The sequence below is a fragment of the Schistocerca piceifrons genome, chromosome 1 (assembly GCF_021461385.2).
Source record: "Schistocerca piceifrons isolate TAMUIC-IGC-003096 chromosome 1, iqSchPice1.1, whole genome shotgun sequence".
In the NCBI taxonomy this organism is placed as follows: domain Eukaryota; kingdom Metazoa; phylum Arthropoda; class Insecta; order Orthoptera; family Acrididae; genus Schistocerca; species Schistocerca piceifrons.
In genome coordinates, this window is record NC_060138.1 from 875,916,664 (window position 1) to 875,941,475 (window position 24,812).

General features: G+C 38.4%; 1 protein-coding gene across 1 annotated transcript; it reads right to left on the reverse strand.

Moving 5' to 3' along the window:
- Positions 1–3,885: 3,885 nt before the first annotated feature.
- LOC124776160 (piggyBac transposable element-derived protein 3-like) lies at positions 3,886–6,021 on the reverse strand. Its single transcript, XM_047251003.1, has 2 exons — positions 5,892–6,021; positions 3,886–5,570 (listed from the first exon to the last, which is right to left on the reverse strand). The coding sequence occupies exons 1-2, from the start codon at positions 6,019–6,021 to the stop codon at positions 3,886–3,888; spliced, it is 1,815 nt and encodes a 604-aa protein (XP_047106959.1).
- Positions 6,022–24,812: the final 18,791 nt, after the last annotated feature.

A 24,812-nucleotide genomic window follows, 5' to 3' on the forward strand; every position in this document is an offset into this window, starting at 1 on the left:
TGCAGGTGATAAGACAGGATGATTACATACGTGTCACCTGTCAGAGTCGTATCTAGACGTATCAGGGATCTCATACCACTCCAACGGCACACGCCCATCACCATTACAGAGCCTCCACCAGCTTGAACAGTCCCCTGCTGACATGGAGGTTCCATGGATTCATGAGGTTGTCTCCATACCCGTACACGTCCACCCACACAATACAATTTGAATCGAGACTTCTCCGACCATCATGACTTCTAGTCATCCACAGACCAATGTCAGTGCTGATGGGACCTGGCGAGGCGTAAAACTTTGTTTTGTGCAGTCAAGGGCAGATGAGTGAGCCTTCGGCTCTGGAAGCCCATATCGATGATGTTTCCTTGAATGGTTCACACAGTGGCACATGTTGATGGCCCACCATTGAAATCTGCAGCAATTTGCGGAAATGTTGCACTTCTGTCACTCTGACGATTCTCTTCAGTCGTCGTTGGGCCCGGTCTTGCAGGATCTTTTTCCTGCCACAGCAGTGTCGGAGATTTGATATTTTATCGGATTCCTGATACTCACAGTGCACTCGTGAAATGGTCGTATGGGAAAATCCCTTCTTCATCGCTACCTTGGAGATGCTGTGCCTCATTGTTCGTGCTATAACTCGACATTGAAACTCACTTAAATCTTGATAAAGTGCCATTGTAACAGCAGTAACTGATCTAACAACTGCGCCAGAGACGCGTTGCCGACCGCGGCGCTGTTTACACATCTCTGTATTTGAATACGTATGCCTACACCAGTTTCTTTGGCACTTCAGTGTATTATCCAGAGGTGTCTGGTATTGTCGCATTACGTTGGGTAAATTTCGTGTAAAAGCTCGGAACGTTATAACCCCCCTTGAGCAAAACCACCTGCAGAAATTTTTCATCCCACGCTAGAAAAAACTTGTTCAGTTATTATGTGTATGCTCTTCAGCCACATTATATTATATATTGTTTAGTATGGCTGGCACATCTTCTAGATTCTGGGCACAGGATCAGGGGCTTTGTTAAAATTGCAAGATGAAGGTGTGTCAATACCTTGCAGTTAAAAGCTGACTGTGCTGGGAAACAGGGTTAACACCTAAAAAAGTGTGAATATGTCAAAATGCTTTGATAAGTCGAAAAGCTAGTTCCCATCTTTTATGAGCAGATTGATGGCGTTGCTATGAGGAGGCCTCTCTCCCCACTGGTAGCTAATTTATTCATGGAAGTCTTCGAGGACAAGGCACTTGACTCAGCAAGTTTTAAACCAACGGTCTTCTGGAGGTACGTGGGCGACACATTTGTGGGACGGCCACACGGGATGGATGAATTGCATCGATTTCTTGATCATTTGAATTCTATCCATACTAGTATAAAATTTACTATGGAAATAGAAAAACACGGCTGCCTCCCCTACTTGGATGTTGTCGTCCGCCGTAAATATGATGGCACATTAGCACATGCCGTACATCGAAACCAACACACACAAATCTATATCTACATGCCAGTAGCTACCATCACGCTCCACAGACCATGGGTGTCCTTAAAACCTTAGTGCACAGGGCGCACTGTATATCCGATAAACATAATTTGCAAGAAGAGCTCACATACCTCAAGGGCATTTTTAAAGCGAATGGATTTTCTCCCCAACAAATTCGTAGAGCATACAATGTAAAACCTAGAATGCAGGCATGTGATGGGGAAGAAGATAGTAATTCCTTCAGATCAAATGCGTTCTTACCCTATGTGGGTGCTTTTTCCTCGAAGATAGGCCGTATTATTGAGAAACACTGTGTTAGTGATCTTCCGGCCACCCACGAAGATTGCAGCTTTACTCGGCTCTGTAAAGGACGATTTACTGCTTCGTAAAGTGGGTGTGTATCAGATCCTTGCGGAAATTGTGAGAAGTCATACATAGGTCAAACAACTCGCACCGTTCATGAGAGATGTGTGGAACATCGAAGATACATACGCTTATCACAGCCAGATAAGTCAGATGTGGCCGAATATTGTATTGATACAGGGCATTCCATGAAATACAGTGATGTGAAGATTTTAACGTCCACCACTTCCTTTTGGGATTCTGTCTTAAATGAAGCTATAGAGATTAGATTAACTAATAATTTAACAGACAGAAATAATGGTTTTAATTTGGACAAAGTATGGAATCCGACTATTGAGGTAATTAAACTGCAGAGAAGTTGCCATGGTGTCACCGCCGCCGACATACATCGATAAGCGAATCGATTATCAGTACGCCTTCGCCACAACAAGACCACCTACAATAAAACCAGTGATCTCTATTAGTATGGAGATAACTGAATAAATCAGACCTTAAGGCAGATATCGATAGTTGACAATATGGCGGCAATCGTGGGGGAAACAAACCAGCGTGCTTGTGTTTCCATAACGCATAGAGGTGGACCAAACGGTTATTCTGGAGTAACCGTTACCACAGTTCCAGTTATTCTTTGATAACCGTTATTGTTAACGGTTACTAATAACTGCCAAGTTATTTTTCGCTAGCGAATACCGAATACTCCGAGGAGCTACAGTTAAACAACGACATAGTTGGAATCCACCAGTTTAGTTATCAGTATAACTGCGAGTAGTGTGAAATGGCAGGAATGTCGTATGAATCGTGTCATAACCTTAGCGTATTAACTCCGGGTACATTTTAGTTGATGTTAGAACGATTATTAGTGTTTCGTATTATATGTTTGTAGGTTATCGGTCGCTATTAGAAATATTATCTTCGCAGCTGCAACAGAAAGTATGCGGAACTTCGACACAGCACTGTTTAAGTACAATGTTAACAACGTGCGTTTTTAAGTATGAAGTAATATGTAAACTGAGTACTGTAGGTTAAATTCGAAGCTTAATTTCTTGTGATGCTCACATAATAGTATAAAGTGTACAGCCTTGTAATACAACAAAAAATCTACGTAATGTGGCAGATTCGTTTACTCCTGTGCTGTAAAAGATCGTCCTATTGTGGAAAGTGTGAGTACGCTAAACCAAGTTTTATGTGAGATTTGGAAACTGCTCGATTTCTCCAGCTACAGCATGTTTATAACATATGAAGACATGCAGATCGAAAAGGTTGACAGTGTTACATTTCTGGGACTACAACTCGATAATAAATTCAGTTGGGAAGAGCATACCACAATTTTTCACTCTATTATTTCATAAGGGAGCATATTCTGTGGTAACTCATCAAACGTAGCAAAAGTTTTTCACATTTAAAGGCGTGTAATAAAAATCGTTTGTGGTATAAATTCAAGAACATCCTGTAGGAACCTGTTCAAGGAACTTTGTATTCTAACCAATGCTTCCTAGTATATTTATTTCTTAATGAAATTTGTTACAAGTATTTCCAACCAATAGCTCAATACATAATATCAGTACTAGAAATAGGAAAAGCAATCTACATAAAGACCAAAAATCACTTACCTTGGTCCAAAAGGGGTCCAATATTCAGGAACATGCATTTTCAATAAACTGCCAGTAAGTCAGCAACCCTTTAACCCTCTATTGCACAAGAACAGTAAAACTAAGAATTTTCAAATAACAACTTTGGATTTATACTTCATAGTGCCCATGAATGAAAAATAGATGATGATAAACTTTCTAGTATATATATTTTGGAAAATATCACTCTGTATGTTCAAATATACACTGCGCAAATACGGATGTAATGAGTACGTTTATATTAGTTCGTATAAGGTACTAAATTTTTGGAGAACACAGTTCAAAATTTATGGTACATCCACAAATTAAGACTTTAAATTAAATTTTATTCAAAAAACAAAAATAAAAAACATTATAAAAGTTGGGTATACATCAGTTAGCAAAATGTCACTACTATGCAGTTACATATTTCCAGAATTTATACATTGTGAAAATTGTAGAAACAATTTCTATCTGGTACAAAACACAAATAGGTGTTACATTTGGTACACATTATTTTTGTTATTTTTTGACATTTATTATATTTACATCTGGCAGATTTTTCACAGTAGTTAGGCCAGTGATCGATTCTGTCCTTCCTGATGTCAGCATTTGCTGTATTTGGCTGCCTTCTCTTTTTGGTGCCACTGCCTGGTGAGCTATCCAGCGACTGTCTCTTGGATGGTTTTCCTGACCAGCATAAGGATTCAGCAATATCAAGCTTGAAATCAAACAAAGCCATCTGGGTTTTCTCTTCAATACTATCTTCATGACAGGCTCTCTTATAAAGTAGCCAAGCAACAACACAACTCATGTCCAATAAATGGAAGAACAGTCTCATGTAATATTTCTTTGACCTGATTTTCGTTCTGTGCAGAGATAATAAGGAGTCAATAGTGTCAACACCTCCCATAAACTTGTTGTACTCCTTCACAATCTTTGGGCATTTTATTTGGATACGTTGCTTTGTTTTTTTGTCATATCTTGCAACCTGGCTTTCTGGGTGAGTACCTGAAAAGGTGCTCAGAAGGCTGACACACCTGTTGTCTTGCCATTTCACAAGAATCAGGTCATATCCAGAAACAGATGCAGTGGATTCAACAGATGTGCCTCTTCCCTGCTTTTTCATTTCAGCATCAGAAGGCATCTTATTGTTTCTCACTCTATTCAATTGTACTGTTCCCAGACTGTGAATACCACATTTTACCAGCTCAACTTGAAGCTCTGGAGTGCAGAACCAGTTATCATAGAACAGTTTATGATTTTTGTACTTTGGTATTCTTTCAGCCAATCTGAGCACTACATTTCCACTGGCGTTTACATTAGGAAGATGACTGGGTTGATTGACAGGTCCAGAATAGACTTCGAAATCATAAATAATACCACTGGCACCTGCTATGCAATATATTTTGTAGCCCCACTTTTTTGGTTTCTTGGGATTATACTGTTTCAAGCTACTGTGACCTTTGAATGGCACAATTTGTTCGTCCACTGCAAGGTGTTCTTCAATTGGTATTTTTGATAAATTTTTTCGCAGCATGTCGCTTACCATTCTAACCTTGAACAGTCTGTCAGGTGCAGAATGTTGCTGAGTATTGTCAGCAAAATGTAAATATCTCTTTATTTGTTCCCATCTGCGTAGTGTCATTACATCAGACACTTGTTTCACACCACATTTCTTGTTCCAGTATCTTCTGTTCCCAGGTATAGCAATCAGTGACATGTAGAATGCAATACCAATAAATTGTTCAATTTCGGTAGAGGTAACACTGAAGGTGTTGGCCACATCACACTGCTTCGAATACAGATTCGTTTGTTGACATATGTAGTCAATGATACTTGAGTCAAAAATCTTTTTGAAGTACGTTAGTGGTGAAAATACTTCTGTAGATGGTGGAATTTCTCCAGTCCAAACAGGAGAAGGAAATACAGATTTTACCGTGTTCCTCTTCCAAAGAAGGTTCAATTTCGGCACATTACAACGAGATGGAGATTGTGCCTGAGGAAGATTATCACCAACTTCAGGTTCAACTATCTGCTCTGTGTTTGAAACACAAGGCACTCCCACTTCATCTGGCTCATCACAGTTTTCTTCGCTGCTGCTACTGTCACCTGATTGTGAGCCTGAAAAGTAGAGTGTGAATTACTTGTCATCAGAAACTGAACAAGAGATGGTGCTGGGAAACTATATAAAGCTGACTAGGCTACAATGCTGGTCTAAGTCACAGTCACAATTTTTTAGATAAAAAGCATGAAACACATTTGGGACAACAACAATTGATATATTGTCACGAGAAAAAGAACACACATGAAAAGAACTGTAAAAAGTTGTATATTAGAGCAAGTAAAAGTTGCCACTGTAGCGAAAATCCAATCAACTTCTTATACTGATGTAACTCTTTACATGATTTTTTTATGAAAATTGCTAGTCAATTTCTAACTCACCTGTAAGTCGTTCAGAAACGTAGGTTTTATCCAGATCACTGTCATCACTGTCCAAACAGTCCTCGTCACTGCTTTCTGGAGGAATGTAGCTTCTCCCTTGTCTTTTTCGGTAAAATAAACGGGTATCCATGTTTCCTTCACGAATTGTCCACTTTTACCTTTACTGCACACTGTTCATTCAGATACACACACACAAAAGTTTGAATAAAAAGCAAAGAAACAATTATTTCGAAAGAAACAATACGTTTATAGCTTTTGTAGATTCTTCCAATAGAAACACGACGAAAGAAAAGCTCAAAAGACACGTCACTCATGAATAAATAAATACAAACAATCGCACGCCCGGAGACCCACAGCCTTTTAGACATACCAACAGTTCTGCAAACTTTTACTCAACTGCCGTAAGCAGATGCTGCCATCTGACGTGATACACGAAAAATACAGATGTACATCTGAATATACAGTGCACGTCAGTGGCACAGTTACATTATATGAGCCAGTACAGAGTTCTGAAAATATGTATATTTAAATATACACAGTGCAATAGAGGGTTAACACTTGGTTTCAGATAAAGCACAGTTTACAGTGTGTTTGAAAGACTTTTTGATACAGAAGTGTCTGATTCCACCTGTCATCAATATGCCAGAAATGGCTATTTTAAGTGTGTCTATGACGTCACTTCATACACATGGCAACAAACACGAAGATACATATAAGTAATACAATAACATCTCCCACCAAAAATGCAGTCAAACCAACGAGACAACTGTGGGAAGTTGGGGGTTTTAGGGTGAGGACAAGCTAGTAAAAAAAAACACTCCATTATCCCAAAACACAAAATGAAGAACAAAAAGAAAAAAATACAGCTTTCTGCTACACCAACAAAAATTTGTAGGAATCGGACACTTCCCTTGAACACTATAGGTCAAACATAGGTGACTATACCAAAACACCAATACTCACAACTAAAAGCACGAAAATTGGAATCGGACATTTCCCTTGACCTACATAGGTAAACCTCAGATGACGATACCAAAACATCAACACGTACAACTATGAAAATGGGAATCGGTCATTTCCGGTGACCTATATAGGTCCACCACAGCTACTGATGCCAAAAACCCAACACCTACAACTGTGAAAAATAAAACCACAAACCCAAAAGTCCACAAATCAATCATCCCTACATAAATTAAATCACATTCAATACTCCATAAATACACAAAACATCACAGCTAGAAAAAAATATTAATTACCACCAGCAAATTCTGGTACTGCAAATTAGATCCCCCCCCCCCCACACACACACACAAACACATAAACCAACTCATAAACACCGTGCTGTAACGACATCCACACACCACAACACCTTTCTACGTCGAAGCAGACGGGCGGAATCGGACGCTTCCATTGACCCCTCCTCCTACTGTGTAGATGAATATCGTAACAGAGACTGATAGACCAGCTTAGGTAAAAATTCTGCTATATTTCAGTTTTGACAGCACTTGCTTGCAACAGTCAAGATCGGGTATTCTGTGTATGATAAATTTATTAAAAGTCTGTGTTTTATTCTGACAATGTATCAATTCTGTAAATATTAGCAGTTACAGTAATATATATTCACATATTTTGACAATCTCCTGACAATGGATGAAGATAATAATTATTATATTCAACTGTATTATGTTATACTTCCTGACATGTTATTTGTCATTCGCGATGGCCAGCGGCTACTTCCGAAGAAGTACGTAAATATTTTTTCGCTCCAGTAACTATCCTCTCTGAAATATCACCGGGGTCTAAGACTGGAGTCACTGTGTCAGGAACACAGACACACAGTTATTCCGTTACCAACTTCCAGGTTACCTGTAATGATAGTCAAATAACTGCTAGAGAGCGAAAACTGTGAGCCAATAACGATAACTGCCAGAGGAAAATACCGATCTCTGACAGTTATTTCCATAGTCGCTCGAATTCCTTGTGGTACCTCACTTTATACTACCCGTCCAAGCTAAATTGACGTATGAGGCGGTGGCTTAAGGGAACGACCGTACTTGTCAATGTACTGCAGCTCCTATCAGCCACCGCTCGCACACTAACTTTATTTAATTGTTTGTGCTAAAAGTAACGAAGACGCACGATGTAGTACACAGTTCCTATCAACAGATGGCACGCAGTCTCACAGTTATTCCTACGGCCTATAGAACGCCTTCCAAATGGTCTACCTTCTCCTTAGTTCCTAGCCAGATCTCCGATGAGTTGACGGGAAAGCGTAGTACGATTTTCGGTCAACAGATGGCGCGAGACACTGTTGACAATACACAGTTATTGAAATAACTGCCTGTATCAGAGGAACGGTTATCGCAGTAACCGTTACTTCTCAGTAACCGGTTATTTCTATCAGTTACGTTATTTTTTGCCACCTCTAATAACGCATGTGTGTAACATTGTGTATGTGATGTTCAAGAGAACCGAAAGCATTTATTACTAGCTGTCATTTGTTATATGCTGTGAATGACGTCACAAGTGCTACGCTATAGTTCAATTCATTTATCTTGGCGGCTCGCGCATGCCCGCCCAGACGCGGGAGATTGCAGCGTTGCCAGTTGTACGCGCCAAGAGAAGCAGCGCCGTAGCAGTGTAGTTCTCAAACTTACGTTTAGGGGGGAGCGCGCAGTTTATGAAGTAAAGCCACCACGGCCGCATTAAACCTTTCTCTGCTACAGAGACGTGCTCCCCGCATTCCACGCCGTGCGCGATTTTGTAACCACTGCACTGCTCTCCTGTGCAGACACATAGTGTTCCGACTGCTTTGACACACTTATCATTCAATTTCACAAAAACTATTTGGCCCAAAAATTTGATTTTGACACATCTTCTTGACTGATACCTTCCCCCCATAAATGACTTAATTTTGTTTCGATTTTCAACGCAGTTATATTGCAGCATTAAATGTAGTAAACCATTGCACGAAATTTTGAAGAGTTTGCAGAGGTAAAGTTCATAGCGTATACTTTCCGTATGTTCGATTGTAGTTACCACAATGTTGAGAATGAAATGTGGACAAGATACCTAAATTTCATATAAAATTTACTGTATAACAACATCTCATTTAATTTAAGTACCAGATTGGTGTCGTATGTAATATTGAGAAATATTCCGTCTTTCGCGACTGTAATAAAAGTTTTATTTACACCGGGCGCGTTTGACTTTATTTTAAAGCACTTCAATCAATCAAAAGGAAGTACACAAAATACGTTAAACAAAACTGTGGACTTACAAAAACATTAGGACTTGAATATACTGTGTATCAGTGCTCTGAGATATGTCAAATATAATTTTTGTGTGTGGCACACACAAAAAGCATTTATTTGCTAAAACACTGATCGGCCGACACAAACATTGAATATTGTGTTACCTCAGCACAAAACTACGAAAGGTGACTTGGCAATGGAGGAGACAAAATGCTGTCCAATGAAGATGCTTCAAAAGAGAAAAACGCGTCTGGTCTAAATAAGACGCTTATTACAGTTGCAGAAGAGGAATATATTTCAATACCATTGGTAAAATTGCAACTGTGGAACAAAAACAAGAAAGAGAACATGAGTATTATTGTGTATGTGCCTTACCCTTCATTGTTGTCAATCGCTGCGGTAGTCTTCTGCATCGCTGTAGTCAGTGTCGCAGTCCGAATCATCTGGTCTTAGAGTTATGACGATGGGTTCAAGCAGATTGTCAATTACAATTTCCCTGTCCATGTCCTCCTCCTGTAGCCTTTGTGCATGCCGAACACATTCAGCCCATGCTGAAGAAGTAATTCTGTCAAGTGCTTCGTGCAGAAGCCTTTCTGTATCAGCAATTTTAAATGTCACGTTTCGTTCTGCGACATACCCTTTCACTTGTGCCCAAATTAACTCTATCGGATTGTATTGGCAATGGTACGGTGGCAAACGCAAAACTGTGTGTCCATGTTCCTGTGAAATACAATCGATTTCATAAACTTTTGTGCGAGGCTTATGAAGCACTACAAGATTCAACATTTCAGCACGAGTTTGGTTGGCAGTATGTGGAATATTTTAACTTGCAAGCCACAACATGATATCGGCTTTTTTTGTACTTGTTGTGGGTGTCTTGTCAACAACAACAGAGTGATAACTCGCATTGTCCATTACAATCACCGAGTTTGCAGGCAAGTAAGGGAGAAACTGATTCCTAAACCACAATTTAAATGTCTCAGAGTTCATTTCGGAATGATAATCCCCTGAATTTCTCTTTTTTGCCCGGAACACTAATTTGCTTTCTGGAATGAATCCAGAAGCAGAACCAGCGTGAAGCACAATTATTCGTCCTCGAAATTATCTAAATTAGTTACAGTCCTCTCACGAGTGCGATATTTCCCTGGCGATCTGAAAAGTGGGCTTCCACAGGTCTCCGTAGATAACTTTCCTTCATTGGCAATCCGCTGAACGGTTCTCAAGCTAACGCCTGTCGCTTCTGCAGTGCGTTCCTGAGATCTGGCGACATCCGTGATAGGTCCACCGTTTTCTGCTTCGCGCTTGAAAAAAGCGTGAATCCGGTAAATTATGTCCCTCGCCTGTTTATGGAGAGTTTGTCGCTTACCACCATTATCAGCCGTGACAACTTGCAACAAATGCGATAAAAATTCACCAAAGAATAACTACAATCACATTTAACACTCGCACTCGCCAAGACATTCCCAGCAGACCGTTCAGAAAACTACTGAACACTCATTGGCTGTCAGCGGATGCGTGACGTCAGGTGCGTAGAACGAGCCTTAAATCGACCGCAGTCGTTCATGGTTCCAACTATACAGAGTGTTCATTTTAATTGGAGACATTGAAATATCCGCAAATCTACACATCGGATCAAACAAATTTATAACTAAATTTTTTTTGTCTCAGAGGGGGACATCCAATGATACCAAATTCGACGAATTTGTAGTCAAATTTGTTATAATTGGATGTCCCCTTCCGGGAGGAACTAATTTTCATTAGGATTTCTTTTGGCTCTGTGTGTCGTTTTCAAGAGATTTCAATGTCCCCATAAAATGAACACCCTTTATAACATAAACAGTGTTTATAAATTGGGAAATATTCTATCTGTAGCAACTGTAACAAAACTTTCTTTATACCAGAGTCATTTCGCTTTTTTCTAAAACGTTCTGATTGAAACGAAGTTGGTGAAGTACACAAAACTGAATTTTGGACGTAATAAAACATAAAACTAAAATATATTGCCAGTGAGGCACAGTGCGCAAACATTTTGTTTTTGTCACAACGGACAGCAAATACTTGCCAAAACATAGATCAGTCGACGAAACCATTGAATATGATGTTGCCAAAGCAGCGAAGCAAAGAATTCCATCAGACAATCAAATAGCTCGGCAACGTACGAGCCGAAATTCTGCTCTAAATAATACTTTTAATACTGCCGCAAAAGAATATATCTCAATATGAATAGTAAAACAGCGACTGCGGAAGAGGCGATATACAAACAAAACGGATAACATGAATATTGTATGTGTGCCTTTTCGTTGTTTTTAATTGCTGTGAAAAGAAATATTGGAGGAGAAAATTACAAAAACTGAAAACTTATTATGATTATAATGAAGCACAGGAAATTTCAAAACATTACATTCAAACGAATAAAATTCATTAAGTAAGACACTTCGCTATTGTTTTTAAATAAATAAAATATTTAGTATGCAACAAGCCTTGAACTCAGAAACTTCCAATTAGCAGCCCAACACCTTAACCATTACGCCAACGCAGCTACTCGTTTCTGGCATCTTCCGGAGCACTCTAAACGTTTGCAAAATACCGACAAACACTGTTGGGATGACTATGAATTACTCACGTTGCGTCGAAGTACAATAGGAAATAAACAATTACCGCTGTTCTTTATTGCGAAAAAGCGGTTCGTGAGACTGATACAAACACCTTTCCTTGCTATCACCTGAATTAGGAGGCTTATTGTTTGTTTGGTTTAATTAATTAATAGAATATGAAGCAATTGGTGTAAAGAATGCTTTTTCCAAACTTTCTATAAAAGGAAGTCTGCTATCAAGACATTGCTTTTGTTCAATTACTTCATTTATGACTGAACGTTTCTAAAATTGAAGACACTCGTCCGTGCTCTGCACTGCAGTCGAGATCTGGCAACGTCGTTCTCTGTTCATTGGCTGACTGTGATTTGTGACGTCAAATGCGCAGAACGAACCTAAACTCGGCCGCCAAGATATATGACGCGCACCTTAGTATTTATTTTCTATATTCTGTAGTAAGTTCAGCATAATTTAAAGTGTAAACTGTTCTTGCGATGGGTCCTAGCTGTTGTGTACCAGGATGTGAATCGAATTACGGCAAAACATACGATACCTCAACATTTAAGTTTCCCAAGGAAACAGCATTGAGGAACAAATGGATTAAACTAATTCGTAGAGATAATTTTGAAGTGAACGATAAAGCTGTGGTATGCATTAAGCATTTTGAAGCTAAGTTTGTGGTTAGGGAAGACATTTTTCCTGTGGAAAATAGTGAACCAATACGTGTGCCACGAAAAATACCAAAACTAACAAATGATGCAATTCCAACTGTCTTTCCTAATCAACCTTCTTATCACACAGTACGAGTTCCTAAGGAAAGGAAGAATCCTGAAGATTGTGTTCAACAGCTACTGGAACGTCATGAATGTAGTTTCAGTAAATGGTGCGAAAATGACAATATACTTGACTTTCAGCATTTTAAAAGCGAAGTGCAGAAAATGAATGTTTGTCCATTTACAATTTTAGTAAAGGATGACAACGTATCTTTCATTAAATTAAAAGATGATTCAGTTAGTTTCAGTGTGCTTCAAGATATCAAGTTCCTTGGAAGTAAAAGTGTTTCACAAAAATATGTGTGTGCCTACAGAAACCTTGAAATGTATACTACAGTCTGGGGAGGAAGAGAATGTGAAATGTGACAAGTGGACGAAATTTGACAATCTGGTGAGTCACCTAAATGGCTTCACAGATAACTCTACTGGCACCATTGACAAGATTATAATTTTAGTCAGAGTTCTCAGACAAGCACAGAAAGCTGGTAGTGATTTTGATGCTGAAATAGCACCTAAAATGGAATTTATTTTGGAGCAATTACAACTTGCAATAACAAAGCAAAGTAGATATTCTCCTGAGCTTTTGATATGGGCAGCAACCATTTGCTTTTCATTTCCTGGTGCCTAACATCACTTGAGAAAAACAAATATGTTAACATTACCTCATCTTGTCAATTTAAGGCAGTTTCTATGCAAAATGGGTCGAAATAAACCTTGTATTGGTCCATCACAGGTAGCTTTTTTGAGGGAAAAAAATAACTTTCTTCAGGGAAGTGACAAGGTAATTTCAGTGATGCTAGATGAAGTTTATGTTAATTCAAAATTCTCTTATATGGCAGGAAAGATACTTGGTGTTGCTGAGAATACTTCAGATACTACAACAGCAGGTACAATGCAGGTTTTCATGGCATCATCTTTACATTCTGATTATAAAGAAGTAATAGCTCTCTTTCCTGTAAAAAATGTTAATTCTGATACACTACAGAAAATGACAATTGGTGTATTAAAGTTAATGCATGATGTTATAAGCCTGGTAACAGATAACCATAGCACTCTTAGAAAAATGTATCAGCTTACGTATGGTGGCACTTTACAATCGTGGATCACAAATCCAGTTGCTCCATCCAAATTTCTCTTTCTTCTGTTGACAATGTGCACTTCCTTAAGTGTATCAGAAATAACTGGTTGAATGGAAAAAAACGAATCCTTCGTAATGCCAAATATCGAGGATACATTTGCTTTCATCAATACCTTTCTACACAGTGATGAAGGGAATGCTGCGTGTGAATATACTGTCAGTGAAGCAAAGTTTTCAGATTTGAAGAACCTGTTTCATTCTGAGAAAAATAAATTGTTGAAACTTGCCCCAAAGCTAGTGAGAAAGGCAGTATATCCAACATCTATTGAGAGACAGAATGTTACCCTTGCTCTTAGTGTTTTTGATTCTAAAAATGTGGCAGCACTAGAAATTTTGAAAAGTCAGGGGATTGAGATTTCTAATGGCACTATTCAGTTTTTTAAATTAATCATTAAATGGTGGACAGTTTCTAATGTACAGCATCCCATGAAAGGCAAATACACATTAGATGAAAAATCTATCCCAATCACTGGACCTACTGACTCCAAACTTATGTTTCTTGAAAATTTGAAAACATTTCTTGGTATCTGGCATGCATTGCCTACTCATGTAAAATTAACCAATTAAATATATACTGCTTTCTCTCACACACTTGCAATAACAGTTCAGTTATGCAGATATATTTTTAACACTTACAACTGGTCCTACATTCTTAAAGCAAAATTACACACTGGTGCTTTGGAAGCAAGATTTGGAGCTTATAGAAGGCTAAGTGGCTGCACATATAATGTTTCAGTTGAACAAATCTTGGAAGTTGAAAGTAATAAGTCTACTAAAGCTCAGATCTACTAAACATGGTGAATTTACATTAAATGATTTTGCAGCAAAAGTAAATTACAGCATAAAACACCAAACGTATGAAAATCTAGATAAATTAGAACCTGCTCTAGAGGAACTAGCAAACATTCCCATGATGGATGAAGATTTGAAAGTCTTGGTTTGTATTGCTAGCTACACCAGCAAAACAGTGCTTGAAAAGCTGCAAAAAGGTGGAAAATGTTCAGGCTGTGAAGAAATTTTACAGACACAGGATGAAATTTTGTTGCAGTGTGAAACCAAAGAACTCCTTTCCTATTTCAGCCAACTGAATCGTGGGGGATTGAATTGTCCTTCTTCTATAATGATTTCCTTGTGTTGTAATATATATGCACTTTTTCAAGTTCTGATTAGCATTACATATGAACCAGAATTTCTCAAACTTGAAAATCAGAGAGATGCAGTACTTGCCTTAGGAACTGAATTGTGTGAAAATGCCATTAGTAACCTCAGTAATGAGTGCAAAAGTGGCATCCCTTTAAAGACAGTAATCAAGAAAAGTATTAAAGTGCTTTCAAATATTTTTATTAATAATTACACAAAACTGTTGAACGAAAAGTGTGTTTCAAAGGAAATTGCTGGAGCACTAGTCAAACAAAAAAGAGGAACTCATGAAGACATTGCAGCAAAAATAACAAAATGCAAAGTGGCCAAGCTGAGCAACAAATAAATCCAACAGGTACTCAAAATCAAACCACTTCTAACATATTACGTAATGACAGTGACTAGAATTAACTGCATATTGTTTAATACAATTTTGAGCTTTAGTTACACGCTTCATTTATTATTGCTATGTAGCTTCTATTTTGCAAATTATTATTAGTGTCCAAATATGCCATTTACACATGTTGTGTAGTAGTTTTTTTAATTTGATTTTGAGTTGCATCTCATAATTTTACTTCATCATAGTGCTTATTATGTAATTTGTGGCTTTAGTGACATCTTGGTTTCTGTGTTGTGGTATGATGTATTGTAGTTGGTCTTGGCCACAGGCAGTGCATGTGTAAGCGTTTTTCCTTGCTGATGACCAGCATCTGTGACCCGCACGCACAGTACCGCCCTGGTGGAGCATGTAAGGCTGCACTTGGCATCTTGTCGTCAGTCTCGTGACTCACTCTGAGGATGGCCGAAATATCGGTGGAGGAAGTTTTATTTGTGCGGCTGCATGCCAGAAATTTAATAGACCTTTCAACTGTTGAGATAAAAAAAGTTTTTGAGATAAATGATCAATTTTATCGTCACAAGAAACTAATGAGACCTTTGTTACATGTCCGTGAGATTGGGACCAATAAAAACTTGAAGGAGCCAATTTAAATTAAATTCAGCCTATAAACGAGACGCACTGGGAATGCTGATTTCAGGGTAAAGGTAGGAAGCTACTACGCTGCATGCTTATATGGTCGCACTTGCTGCCGTCTCCCCAGCAGTAAATTATCTCTATTCCTTCCAGTTAATATCCTTTACAGACAGTGCATTTCTATAGGAAAGACGAAAATTTGTGTAAAGTCAACATTAAAGTGCAAAATAATTCATTCAGATTCCGTAAGACGGTATCAGAGTATAATCAGGTTCATTAATGAAAACGCACATGAGTCTGCTTTAATTGAAAATTACCGATACAAACAAAATTTCATGTTTGAAAATTTTTTTCATTGTTTTGCTAAACACTGTTCACAATGGAGTAAAAGGAAATGGCCATTGTTGAAAACTCATTACAAAATGCAATATGCTAAGATGTCGGAAATCCAAGCTTGACAACAGTTGAAAGTAATGTGTCAAATCGTGAACTGGTCAATGGCAACCAAAACAGCCAGACTGGCGTCCCACCATTAAAAAATGATGACACTGGTAATATAACTAATCATGATATCACTTTTATGAGACCGATCAGACAATTTCTCAGTTCTCACCAGGAAACATTTTTTTTGAAATAGTGAAACTGAAGTGCGCAACAGTGAAAATTCCTTTGATTATTTACTCACTACGTCGCGAACATAAGAACAGGAAACAGTTCCTAAAAGAAAAGTAAAAACTGGCGAGTCAATTTGACACAACTCATGCAAATAATAACACAACAGTTCACAAGACATCAGGAAAATATAGGACAACAGTTTACACAATATTTCACAAAACATAAGGAAAATATAGGACAACAGCTTGCACAGCAATATCGTGCATTTAACGATTTCAAGAATGATATTAATCAACAGTCCAGTGAGGTGAGCAAAACTATATGCACTGAATTATCTGACCGACTACCTGGGAAATTGATAGGGTCTGTGAACAACTAAACCAAGAAATAATTACCGACATGTCCTGCAATATAAATACGTTAACGGAAAAGGTAACATCGGTTGATTATAAACAGGAACAACTTGCAGGTGAGTTACAAAAGTTTAGTGAAGCATATTCTCAAATTCAGGGGACGCAATCCCAGGTGGATGCGTCGTTAAAAAATGTGACGAATGCAGTCAGCTAGCTGCAAGACGCATGCAAAAACCTACATACAGAAATACAGAAGTTGAGTCTAACAGTAGACCAGTTATGTTTAGATTCAGAATCTGCCAAAAGACAGAGAGGTAAGTTATGCGCATATGTAAAGGAAATAACTGAAAAGGCTGAAGCTGGGATGCTGGATGAGGGCAGTACCTTTGCTGAAAAGGTAGTGTCAGAATGCAAAATTTATTTTGATACTGTAGAAGAAGCTCCAAAAGAGAAGGAAAGGCAACTTCTAGCTAAAATAGACTCAGGTTTAAAGGAAGCAGAGGGAAGGTTGCGACGCAGTGTTGCTAAAACTACTGACATTCCAAAACAACATAATATGACAAAACAAACCTATGCTTTTAGAGAAGTTAGATGCCTTCACTGGTTACCCACAATACGGGGTTATCCGGCCGAAGGAAAATAGCGAAAGTTGTGCAACGCAACAACACTTGCCAGCAGTTGCACCTGTCGAGCAAGCACAGTTGCCATGCTCTACGCCACGAGCGAACATAAAAGCGCTTGTCACTGACAGTGCGGCTTGTTTGTCAACATTACTTACAGATGAGGGATTACTTAGGCATCGACAAATCCCAATTTTTACCTCTCAAGGGAAAAGAACACACTCTGTGGTCTTTACCAGGGCATTTCGAAATGTTTTACCTCGTATCTGGATCGAAGCCCAGAAAATTAAATTTTTGTTGGATACAAGCATGGAAGTTTAAGGGGCTAATTTGAAAAATATTTGAATAAAACCAGATACTGGGCGAACCCGGTATCTCAAGTAGAAGAGCTAAGAATTTTAAAGAGCTGTCTTCCTGCCCACATTAGGGAAAAACTCATTACCATTCCAGAACACGACACCAAATACTTTCTGTCTGCACTGGTCTCAATAGATTTGATATATGAAGAGAGACCAATACAACCCAAGCCTGTTAATACGCCAATAGCGCCACAGAGATTTACAGACCAACAAGTAAACAACGGATTCGTGGTACAACACAGATGGCAACCTTACCCCACACAGACCTATGGTAATGGTAACGGTAATCACAATGGCAATGGAGAAAGCCGTAAATTCAAAGATGGATGCAAAAGAAATGGGCAAAGATTTAGCAAAAACAACTACAATGGGCGAGCAGCGTATGTCCAGCCTGTACAATATGCACAGACTCAAGCTACCGGTAATAATCAGTACATCATTTGGCAAACGCAAGACAATAACAGGCAACAGAATAACCCACAGACAGAGGTATTCGGTCAGCAAAGTAACACACATATGCCGAATAATGGGCAGAGGTACAGAGAATTTCAGTCGAGAGCCTCACAGAATACTAATTGGCGTAATCAAATACCAACAGTCCACAGAGTGGAAGTTATGCCTAACCCAGAGAACTATACTGGAAAACTTGAACCGATCATGGTAGGCCCCCATTCTGTGACCTTGGAGGGGAGTGGGGGCACGAGTTTGATCGACACTTGCTTTCTCAGATACGATCATGGTAAAGATGTGAGAGATGATATGTATCAAGGTAATGAGGGTAAACAGAAAACTTGATGGAGAGCAAGGTACAAGCTACTATTAAAGCCAAAATATCTGACATTGATGTACCCATTGTGGTTGAAACAGGTGCTACAACTAATTTGTTGTCACAGCAATTCTTTCAATAATTGAAGAAATTATATGTATACCCACACTGCCAGAGCAAGATTGCAATGTACAAACTGCCTATCGTAAGAAATCAAAAGGAGTCAAGGTACAAGCCTTAATTCCCATACACTTAGGACAGTTTTCTGTATGATGCAATTTTTTGATAGTAAAGAAATTAATTGTTGATCAGTATGGGTATATTTAGGACATACCAAGTACAAATCGATATAGGAAAAAGCCAATTTCATTTCACTGTAAATAACCAATTATTTGTTACAGATCTACATCTACATCTACATGACTACTCTGCAATTCACATTTAAGTGTTTGGCAGAGGGTTCGTCGAACCACAATCATACTATCTCTCTACCATTCCACTCCCGAACAGCGCGCGGGAAAAACGAACACATAAACCTTTCTGTTCGAGCTCTGATTTCTCTTATTGTATTTTGATGATCATTCCTACCTATGTAGGTTGGGCTCAACAAAATATTTTCGCTTTCGGAAGAGAAAGTTGGTGGCTGAAATTTCGTAAGTAGATCTCGCCGCGACGAAAAACGTCTTTGCTTTAATGACTTCCATCCCAATTCGCGTATCATATCTGCCACACTCTCTCCCCTACTACGTGATAATACAAAACGAGATGCCCTTTTTTGCACCATTTAGATGTCCTCCGTCAATCCCACCTGTTAAGGATCCCACACCGTGCAGCAGTATTCTAACAGAGGACGAATGAGTGTAGTGTAAGCTGTCTCTTTAGTGGACTTGTTGCATATTCTAAGTGTCCTGCCTATGAAACGCAACCTTTGGCTCGCCTTCCCCACAATATTATCTATGTGGTCTTTCCAATTGAAGTTGTTCGTAATTTTAACACCCAGGTACTTAGTTGAATTGACAACCTTGAGAATTGTACTATTTATCGAGTAATCAAATTCCAATGGATTTCTTTTGGAACTCATGTGGATCACCTCACACTTTTCGTTGTTTAGCGTCAACTGCCACCTGCCACACCATACAGCAATCTTTTCTAAATCGCTTTGCAACTGATACTGGTCTTTGGATGACCTCACTAGACGGAAAATTACAGCATCATCTGCAAATAACCTAAGAGAACTGCTCAGTTTGTCACCCAGGTCATTTATATAGATCAGGAACAGCAGAGGTACCAGGACGCTTCCCTGGGGAACACCTGATATCACTTCAGTTTTACTCGATGATTTGCCGTCTATTACTACGAACAGCGACCTTCCTGACAGGAAATCACGAACCCAGTCGCACAACTGAGACGATACCCCATAGGCCCGCAGCTTGATTAGAAGTCGCTTGTGAGGAACGGTGTCAAAAGCTTTCCAGAAATCTAGAAATACGGAATGAATCTAATCAGGGGAAGTACTAATAGATGTAAAACTGAAGTTCATCATGACTCTGAAGTTCGATTGGTAAATCCCATAGTTATGTTTGTCAACACATACAATAACGAAGAGTCGTCAGCAGAAATAAACGTCGATACAATAAGCACAAAGATAACTGAATCAAAGTACTTGTCTAAAGAATAGCAAGCTGAACTTAGGGAATTGATACTTGCTTATGTATATGCATTTGGGGAAAAAAGACCAGGTATTATTAACGTTTTTGGGTGCAAAATGGAAGTGTATCCTCACAAAACGTTTTGTTCTACCTCATACTCTATACCATGGACAAAGAGGAAAGCCGTAAGAAAATAGATTAACAAGGTGCTTGAATGGGGCATCATACAACCATCATATTTGCCTTATTATAGTACTGTTTTGGCTGTGAGCAAGCCATGTGGCAAGGTGTGGTTGGTCCTTCACGCACATAACATTAATAAGATAATTGTGATAGTCTGAACACGTCCAGACAACTTAGAGGAACAGCTGATGAAATTCCATAATGCTTCATTTCTTACTATAATCGACCTTGAGTCTTCATACTGGCAAATAAAATTACATGAAGAAAGTCGGAAGTATACTGCCTTCGTATGTGGGGGTAGAAGCTTCGAATTTCAAGTATTCCCATTTGGATTGAACATAAGTGCAGGTGTATTTATCTCTACACTTGACAGAGTGCTAGGGTCTGAACTTTTGAGTAAGGTAACAGTATAAGTGGACGCCCTTTTAGTCGCTACACCCACGTGGGTAGAACATTTAAGATTAACTGAACAAGTATTGAGCTGTAGCAGCAAATCTCAAGAAATCTAATTTCGGACAAGAAAAGATAATATTTTAAGGACACATAATCTCTTCAGAAGCCATACTGCCAGATCCTAAAAAACTTGATGTCATTAGGAACTGCCCTGTTCCTCAGGACAAGAGGCAATTAAAGGCATACTTAGGCCTATTGTCACTTTCAGGAAGTTCATCCTTAATCAACTTATGAGCAGTGATGCTTTAGTAGATCTTATCTGGAAAAACCGACCTTCTTTACCGGATAAGCAATGTCAAACCGATTTCGAAAAAATCGAGCAAGCCTTATTAAATGCTAATATTTTATGTCAACCAGACATGAAGAAAGATTTTTGTTTATGCACTGTCGCGTCTTCTCACGGTATGGGTTCAAGCCTTTTTCAAATGGTAGAAGAAGAGGGAAATCTCATCTCTAAAGTAATTAGCTTCGCCAGTCACACCTTATCCGAAGCTGAACGTTCATATTCAGTCATAGAGTTGGAGAGTTTGGCTGTAATTTGGTCCTTTAAAAAGATTGAATATTTCCTTTAGGATAAACACACAAAAGCATACTGTGACCAGCAGTCCTTGTCGCTTTTGTTAACTTGTAAATTGCTACACCAAGGGATAGCCAGTTGGTGTATGTATCATCAAGAATTCGATTTTGAAATAGTATACATAAAAGTAAATCAAAACTTAATAATTAGCTGATGCTTTTTCTCGACCACCACAAGGCTTAGAAGAATTCAACGATCTTTTAGAGCAGGAAGGTGAAATAAGAGCTATGTTGATGGAGGACAAAACACTCTGACCATACTGTGTTCACTTTCGTAAACACATGGAGCAATTACAGCAGGAAGACACATGGTGGAGTAAGAAAAGCAAAACTTAGACGTAATGGTGATGAAAAATTAACAAAGTTTTTCACTATTCACAAAGGTGTTCTGTTCCATAGGAACCCTCCCGAACTAGAACAATGGCATGTGTGCTTTCCAGAGGAATATGTGGATGATTTTATCTTATACACACACTAACTATACTTGGGGTCATTATGGCACTGCAAAATGCAGTGATAAAATAGGTAAATCTTGTTATTTCCCCAACCCTAGATGAAGAGTACGACAGGTGGTAAGAAAGTGTATTGTTTGCCAGAAAGCAAAACATACTAACTAACGTCTCCAAACAGATGGAACTACATCCCATTGTAGCTAAGAAAACTCTCAAAAAGGTATCATTAGATGTGGCTGGACATTATCCCAGAGATAAAGGGGGGATAAAAAATATACTAGGCCTGTATGATATTTTCACAAAACACATAAAACTGTATATGGTACAGAAAGTTACAGCCAGTTCAATTATAAGACGAATTAAAGAGGATTATTTCGCAAGAGTGGGAAAACCAGAAGTCATGTTAGCAGAGAATGCCTCATATTTTGTTGGATGTAAATGGAAAGAGTTTGTAGTTTCCAACCAAATCAAACACATTTTAGATTCAAATTTCATCCCAAAGCATCCCCCACTGGATGGGTGTTTAAGAAATTCAACAGATTTGTGAGGACCTATATACCTCGTAAACATACCAAGTAGATTGAATATGTCACTCCTTTCTTACAAGTTAACAACCTTCCCCATAGATCAACTTGATTTACACCAAATGAGCTGATGTTCAATTGCAAACAGATAGATGAATGGGAAAAAACCTTTGCCCAAGATACTGATACCGGAATTATCACTCAGTGATAAAATACAACAAACAGTAATCAACCCTGAAACCTGGACTAAACATAGGAAAGGTATACAGAGTGGTCCATTGATAGTGGCTGGGCCAAATATCTCACGAAATAAGGATCAAACGAAAAAACTACAAAGAACGAAACTTGTCTAGCTTGAAGGGAGAAACCAGATGGCGCTATAGTTGGCCTGCTAGATGGTGCTGCCATAGGTAAAACAGATATCAACTCCGTTTTTTTAAATAGGAATGCCTATTTTTTATTACATATTCGTGTAGTACCTAAAGAAATGTGAATGTTTTAGTTGGGCCACTTTTTTCACTTTGTGATAGATGGCGCTGTAATAGCCACAAACATATGGCTCACAAATTTAGACGAACAATTGGTAACAGGTAAGTTTTTTAAATTAAAATACAGAATGTAGGTACGTTTGAACATAGCTGAAAGTGTTGGAGCACCCAAAACAAACTAACCCTATGAGCTACAGCTTGTACAAGCAGTCATATAGCCTATTGCATAAAAAGGGACTTAGGAAATTGCGGGAGAGTCTATAATACAACTACGACAATGCTAAGGCATTATATACATGGAAATGGATCCTAAATTATGAGATATTTACTGAAGTTACGCTACTATATACACTATATATATATGTATATATATATATATATATATATATATAAATTTAATTAAAAATACTGCAGGCAAACAAGCGAGTACAATATGAGTGGCAAACCGGATAATACACTTCATCTTTCAGCTTTATAAGGTATGTAGAGATGCACACATGACATTAAATGAGTTTGTGAAAGCATGACTGCACACTGAAGTAAATGAATACATGGCTGAATATATGAAAGAGGTATTAGTGACTATCAAGCCACTATACACTTATCTATAAAGACTTAGTTCTAAGTCAGCATTAAGGTTTTCTTTCCAGGGAACGAAGCACGTCCTAAAGTGAAGAGAGATAATGATTGTCGAGTGTTAGGTACCACATAAACATGAGAAAGGACCTCACCACAAGTAAATATAGTTGTAAGCTTATGATATGTATGAATGTGATAGTGTGAAAATATGTGTAGAAGAAAGCAGTTGCAGTACATCACATATCACAATACTGAACTAAGGTGGAGCACTACAAAATAATCAAGGGGTCGAATCCAAACTACTGCGAGCGTCGACAATCCATGAAAACGTCGAACATCTCATTTACATTGAAATTTTTATACATGTTTGTTACTAATATAAACACTGTTTTACGCTCATTGCACATAACACATAGTATTGATGATACAACTCCGTATACCTCAGCATATGAAATGGTTATCCTTTATACAATGAACATAACAAGTAAATATTGAGCTTAAACACTGAATAAATATTCGATACCAATAAGTTGTATTTATAAACAACAGACTATTTTGTTCTTGAGATCACAGTTAAGACCGTCAACGACACGTAACTGAGCACATGAATGCGTTTCTGTGAACCTTCCGCAACCCTGTAGTGTGTAGATCCTTCCTGTAGAATGCCAGAGGCGAGGCCACGCACAGTTCTCTGAGCAGCACATAGAATCTATTCTTTTAAATTGATAAATATCCTCCGACAGGAAGTCGTTGTACATTGAAATGAAATGTATGTCAATTTTCCCATAAAGGAAAAAAGAATCTATTATTGTATGAATGTTATGTAAAGAATGTAAAACCAAATAAGAGTAAAAAGTGCACTCATGTAATTGGAATTGAATGACGAAATTATAATTTAAGTAAATGTACTATAACAAAATGACAATGAGACTACAATGTATATAAACAGCGAAAATAGCATGTCAGCAAATGAATAGTTTAAGTTTATTTTTGTAGTTTATTTGCATGTTTTTTTTTTTGTTATGTGTGGAAACGACACTAAAGAAACTTTGTGTAATACAACGCTATGACAGATGCTCAAAAACAAAGTGCAAAAAACATATGAAATCTGGCTGCAAAGTGTTAAGTGTGCGTGTGAGACATGTGGGTTCTGTGCTCGACAAAGTCGTAAAAACATGAATTTTCTGTGTTCGACAACGTCGTATAAACATGAATTTTCTGTGCTCGAGAACGTCGTAAAAGGGGCGCGAAACTTACGTTATCGACAGTGTCGCATGTACAGCTGGTCTCCTCACTGAATAAGTGAGAGTGACGCGGTGTAACACATTCCTTGGGCGGGTAACATGGACACCAGTTGTCACCATATCGAAGATTTCAGAAAGAATCACTCCACTGAACACAAGCTTCACGAATCTGTGCAGTGAAGGCTACTGTG